The following is a 6,000-nucleotide window of genomic DNA, read 5'->3' on the forward strand; positions in this document are numbered from 1 at the left end:
TGCCACTCCCTTCACAAGCTGGGCTTCTCCCTCAACTTAAAGAAGTCCCATTTGACGCCAACCCAGCGGCTCCAGCACATCGGAGCAGTGCTAGACACATCCCTGGGGCAGTGTTTTCCTCCCCAGGTGAGGGCTCATCACATTCAGCAGATGGTGCACAAGTTTCAGCACGCCCAGAGTTTCCCGGCGTTCGAGTTCTTGAGGTTGCTCGGCCTCATGGCATCCTGCATTCTTCTGGTGCCAGAGGCCACGTTGCGGATGGGTTTGCTGCAATGGGCCCTCAAGATGCAGTGGTCACAGTCCTCCGGCAGGATGTCGGACCACGTTCAGGTGCCGCCCTCGGTCGCCCAGGACCTTCTGTGGTGGGCCGTCGAAGGCAATCTGATGAAGGGGGCTCTGTTTTGGCTACCCTGGCCAGAGGTGACGATCGTGACGGACGCATCCCTCACGGGATAGGGAGCTCATGCCAACGAGTTGACAGTCAGCGGTCGTTGGTCTCCGTCGGAGTCCAGACTCCATATCAATCTGTTGGAGCTGCGGTCCTTCAGGCTTGCCCTGAAGGCTTTTCTGCCGACGGTGCGAGGAAGGAAAGTCCTGATTCTGACGGACAACACAATGGCCATGCACTACCTCAACAAAAAGGGGGGGCAGGGTCACTTCCTCTGTGCAGGGTGGCGATGCAGCTCTGGTTCTGGGCCATCCAGCAGGACGTTTTGATCTCGGCAGTTCATCTGGCCGGAGACACAAACGAGACGGCGGACGCTCTGAGCAGGCAGAGTGCGATCTCTCATGAGTGGGAGCTGGCTCAGGAGATTCTTCTGGAGATCTTCGCCTTTTGGGGGACACCTCAGGTGGATCTCTTTGCCTCCAGTGTGAACCGGAAGTGCGAGAGGTTCTGCTTACGGGAATTTCCTCCAAAAGGAGCCTTAGGAGACGCGTTTGTGGTGGAGTGGTCCTTCCCACTGCTGTACGCGTTTCCTCCAGTCCCTGTCATCCCGCAAGTGCTGCGGAGGTTACGGAGGTTCGGTTCCCGGATGATCCTCATTGTTCTGGCTTGGGCTCGGAGGACGTGGTACCCGGACCTTCTCGACTTGTCCATCTGCCCCCCACGTCGTCTTCCCTACCGAGACGACATGCTCTCACGGGAGGGGGGAGTCAGGTTCTCCATCCAGAAGTCAGATCCCTCAACCTTCACGCTTGGCTTCTGAAAGGTTGAGGCATAAGGATTGGGACCTCCCTGAAGACGTGATGGAGGTGTTGCTTTCGGCTAGACTGCCGGCAACAAAGTCCTTGTACCGTTGCTGTTGGAGAAAGTTCTGCGACTGGTGCAGGGTTAAGAATGTGGATCCTTTTTCATGTGACATTCCTGTAGTTCTGTCTTTTTTGCTTTTTTTGGCCCATAGAGGCCTGCAAGTGGGTACTGATAAAGGTTACCTGGCGGCACTGTCTATATTTAAGCGCTTGTCTGAGGAGTGTTCTTATTTTAAAATTCCTTTAATTTCTCAGTTTCTCAAAGGACTCACTAATGTGTTTCCGCCGGCACCTTTCCAGGTGCCTGGTTGGGATTTGAACCTTGTTCTGAAATTCCTTATGGGTGCTCCGTTTGAGCCTTTACATTCCTGTCATTTGAGGCTGTTAACCCTTAAAACTGTGTTTTTAGTTGCGGTCACTTCCGCTCGCAGAGTGAGTGAGTTGCAGGCACTTTCAGTTAAGCCACCCTTCACTGTGTTTTATAAGGACAGGGTTGTCCTTAGATTAGAGTTCATCCTTCTTTTCTTCCGAAGGTGGTGTCGGAATTTAATTTGAGCCAGAAGGTTGTTCCGGCATTTTATCCTCCTCCACATCCTGGTAAGGAAGAGGAGAGGTTCCATAGGTTGGATCCTAGGAGAGCTTTAAGTTTCTACATTTCTCGCATGTCCCGGGTCAGAGTGGACGATCAGCTCTTTATTGGTTACGCTGGAAGGCGTTTGGGACAAGCTGTGACTAGGCAGACTTTGTCTAGATGGATTATCTTGGCAATTTCTGAATGTTACCGCTTGACGGGTAAGGACCCTCCGGTAGGTTTACGGGCCCATTCTACTAGGGGTATGTCTGCCTCTACTACTCTGCTGAGGGGTGTTCATATTCGTAACATCTGTGATGCAGCCACTTGGGCTTCGGTCAATACTTTTGTACGTCACTACTCCATCGATTCTATCCATGGGCAGGATCTGGCCTTTGGCAAGGCGGTCCTTTACTCTGCAATTTGATTGGGCATTCTAAATTTCTATATTCTAAATTCTTTTCCCTCCTCCATACGTTGGTACTGCTTTGGGAGTCTGTAATAGATATGGAATACTTCGGAGGACCCAATCCCCTCGAAGAACAAGTTACTCTCTTACCTGGTAACGTTCTTTCGATGGGATGGTCTGACGACGTATTCCATATCGCTCCCTCCCTACCTGCCCCGTTACAGAATTTCTTATGCGATTGCAGCTTACGTTTCCGCAAGGCTTTCTGTGGTCATTCTGGCAGTGGTTTGGTGCCGCACGTTCTGGGGAAAAAACTACAACTGAGGCGTTGTGCGTCCTACTTATAACATCTGGTGACGTCGGCTCGACGGAGGCCCTCGAGGACAGCGTATCGACGTCATCGACGCAGGACGCAGACGCCGAAAGATTTTCCGAAGCAGCACAGCTGTGGTGATTACTGTCATAGATATGGAATACGTCGTCGGACCATCCCATTGAAAGAACGTTACCAGGTAAGAGAGTAACTTGTTCTATTCAAGGCCAGAAGTGTTTATTTTTCCTTTTTTTGTTCTGATTCATTTTGTGATAAAGAAATTAACTATTTACTGCAATTTTCCTTATTCATTGTTAGCATACTTATCAACCACTGAAAGTCCACCAGGTGTTGATGGGCGCAGCTTAAATATTGGATAAGAAATCACTTTTTTCCGTCTTCATTTTTGTAGAGTTGTTTTATTATATACCACATTTGTCTTCAAATTTTGTTTGATTATTTATGTTGAATTGTAATGGTGTTTTTTAAGATCTCTTCGTACGTAACTTATTTCCCCCCCCCCTTATTTCGACAAAGCCTGTACTAGCGAACCAAAACTTATGCATTAATTTCTCTTAGTCATCCTATTCAAAAGAGGACATCTCCAAGTCCTTTACATGCTCCATTTATTGAAATCTACCTATCCTGTATTCTCTGTCCTGGCTGTCCTTGCCTTTCCATTATATTGACTTATGAACTGACTAGTACATCTTTGTTGTGCAGGTGGTGCTGACTGACGGGCAGAGTCCTGTGGAAGGAGAGGCCATCGCACAAAGTTTGATGAAGGAGCTGGGGATTCAACCGGATGCTCTTATTACCGGGGCCTACATAGATCTCTTGCTGAAAGCTACTTCAGTGAAGTGATGGATCCAAACAAGCACTCTTCATTTAAATGATCTTTCGCAATGTGCACCGAACAAAACCAGCAGCAGTGCTCCAGTTATCCAATAGGTGCATGCTTGGTGAGGTCACTGTTCCTTGGACAGTAGCTGTAACAAAGAATACACTGTCAGTGTCTATTATGCTAGTGTTATGGCAAATGGCCCAAAGAGTTTTTCACAATTTTGAGCTCTGCCAACAATGGCCCTTTCTGCCTTCCTTCCCAGTCCTATGTGTGCCATTATATTCAACTTCCGAACGTGGATACCCTTAGCACCGGCTCCTCTACTCACCACCAAACCATTCCTCTTGTTCAATTACATCACCCATTGATCCACTGGCCATTCACCTCTGATCCAAATTTCCTACCGTTGAAAATCTTTTCTAATTTCCCATGGGATAATTTTACCATCTCTTGAGAATATTCTGTACACAGGAGTCACAAAAAGTTTGCCTGAATGTTTTATATGCTTTGAGAAAGGATACAAAGGATGTTCTGTGTATACTCAAGACATGAAGCAGAGCGTGACAGGGTGGGAGAGAAAGACAAACATGGATTGCCCATAGAGTAACTGAAACCACAGCGAAACCTGGAGCAGACAAAGACAATGTTTATGCACCACTCTGACTGCAACAGAGCATGTTAAAGATTTCTGCAAAGAGGATGGATTAAGCGGAACGAAGAGACTGGAAGTAACCAAGGAGGATTAGATGCATGGTGCTGTAGCCCATACAGGATGGAGTGCCAAAAACCGAAAGTGTGACTGAACCTATTACCAATGATTCCAATTGTAAGGAGAGAATTTAGTTGGACCAATTCAGTGGTTGGTATCTCAGATGCACCAAGTCAACTCAAGTTTAGTTTTGTTGAAGCATATTAATAATTAATAGTTTCCCAAGAACACTGTCACTGCAATCAAATACAGTTTTTCATGCTGGATTGCTTTCTCTACCAATGCCTCCCTCTGTGTGCTGTGAGGTCCAACACAGTGCCTCACACACATTGGCGCATCCCATGATTTGTGCATCCTCTTTTTATAGCTAGGAGTTGTAGCTCCCTAACGCTGAACTAGTACTACCGTATATAATAGCAGCCTCTGCCCTAGCACAGCTTATTTTCAACCATGTTTTCCTAAGTCATTTTCAAACCTTACAATACATAAATCTAATTGTGGCATGCTTGGGTGTGAAGAAAAGAGCAGTGGGTGTAGGTGTCAAAGCTTGTGATCACCCGACTTCTATTATGTGCCCATTGTTGACCAATCTGAGCCTAATGGGGACATTCCTCCTCCGAGTGGTTCTCAAAGTCTTACTTACTCGGCTCTCATCCATATTCAGCCATGCCGAAGGACGTTTTCTGCACCCCTGTGCAGTAAGGTTGTTGCACCTATGTCAAACTGTGTCCTCCCCTCTGGCCAGTTATTGTGTCTGTGGCATGGCCTCACCTATTCTCTGTCAGGTTATCATCTCCTTGGTTATTTCATGCGACTAAACAAATAAGGTTGTCATTGCATGTGCCCTCTGGATGAATTGGACTTTGCCCTTCCATGTATCCTATGAGGTTGTCGCTAACCTTTCTCTTCACATGTGCCTCCTGTGGTTGCCGTCGTGTGCCCTCACCAGTTCAAATAAGGATGGTCTTTCCATACCCTAGTACGGGTGTCCGCCTCTGAAACGATGCTGGCTGCACTATATTTAGGACAATTGCCCTCATAGTTTTCCGCATAATTTTCCAGTCCGGTTGTTTCTAGCTATGGTGACTCCTGTTCTAAGTAGTAACAGATTGACCCAAGGAGTATCTCTACATGTGTTCAGTAAAGCTTAGGGTTTTATTTGCCACCTGTAACTTTGCAGACTTGTGCCCAAGAAGTATGAATAGTTAAGGACCAAAGGCACAGTAAACCACATCAGAGTTGCACGCATATGCCTGCTATTAGCACTTAGTATTCCATTTGTGATGACTTATGTGCACGTAGAACGTCTAGAACAAATAAACGCGTATGCAATTTAAAAGTCGTCATAGTCACTTATATGGGTGTGCATAAGGCACAGTGTGTGTCTTGTACATGGTGCTTTCAGCATTCCAGATTCTGGGATGGGTGTATGTTGTGCAATAGCATCTGGAGCGTTCCTAGTGCCAAATGAGATTACCAAACAAATGATCTCATGATCAAATAACTGGACAGACTCAAAGAATATGCCAAAATACTACTTTATTCTCAATTCAATAAAGTAGGGAAACCTGGCGAACAAATTGTAGCTCACACACTCATTGCATTTCCATTACACAAAAGCCTTTATACCTCGATGCACGTCGGCTATGATGTCATCCTACTTGGCCAACTGTAAAACCTATCAGGTGAAGGGATTGGTTAGGGGAACATATATACCTATATTCTATAGAAGTGTTAGTAACATCATTGCCTGCCCCATATCTTTTAGACATGCCTTAAACACCCTCCAACTACATAAAATACGGATAATAGCATAATGCCAGCGGCGAATAGGCTTCTGCAACAATATATAGTCCATCACCACATAGGCCCTCATGATTGGTTGGCGCTTTCTTCCAACCTT

At 46.5% G+C, this 6,000-nt stretch overlaps 1 protein-coding gene across 2 annotated transcripts in view; it reads left to right on the forward strand.

The window, feature by feature from the left end:
• Nucleotides 1-5,436, forward strand: part of LOC138514155 (uncharacterized) — a 272,316-nt gene extending 266,880 nt beyond the window's left edge. For both annotated transcript variants that reach the window (XM_069629460.1, XM_069629459.1), the window contains one exon: nt 3,268-5,436. In XM_069629460.1, the coding sequence (XP_069485561.1) occupies nt 3,268-3,408 (141 nt within the window). In that variant the 3' untranslated portion in view covers nt 3,409-5,436. The remainder of the gene's footprint in view (nt 1-3,267) is intronic.
• Nucleotides 5,437-6,000: the final 564 nt, after the last annotated feature.

The sequence above is a fragment of the Ambystoma mexicanum genome, chromosome 12 (genome assembly GCF_040938575.1).
Source record: "Ambystoma mexicanum isolate Mex_15411 chromosome 12, UKY_AmexF1_1, whole genome shotgun sequence".
Classification (NCBI taxonomy): domain Eukaryota; kingdom Metazoa; phylum Chordata; class Amphibia; order Caudata; family Ambystomatidae; genus Ambystoma; species Ambystoma mexicanum.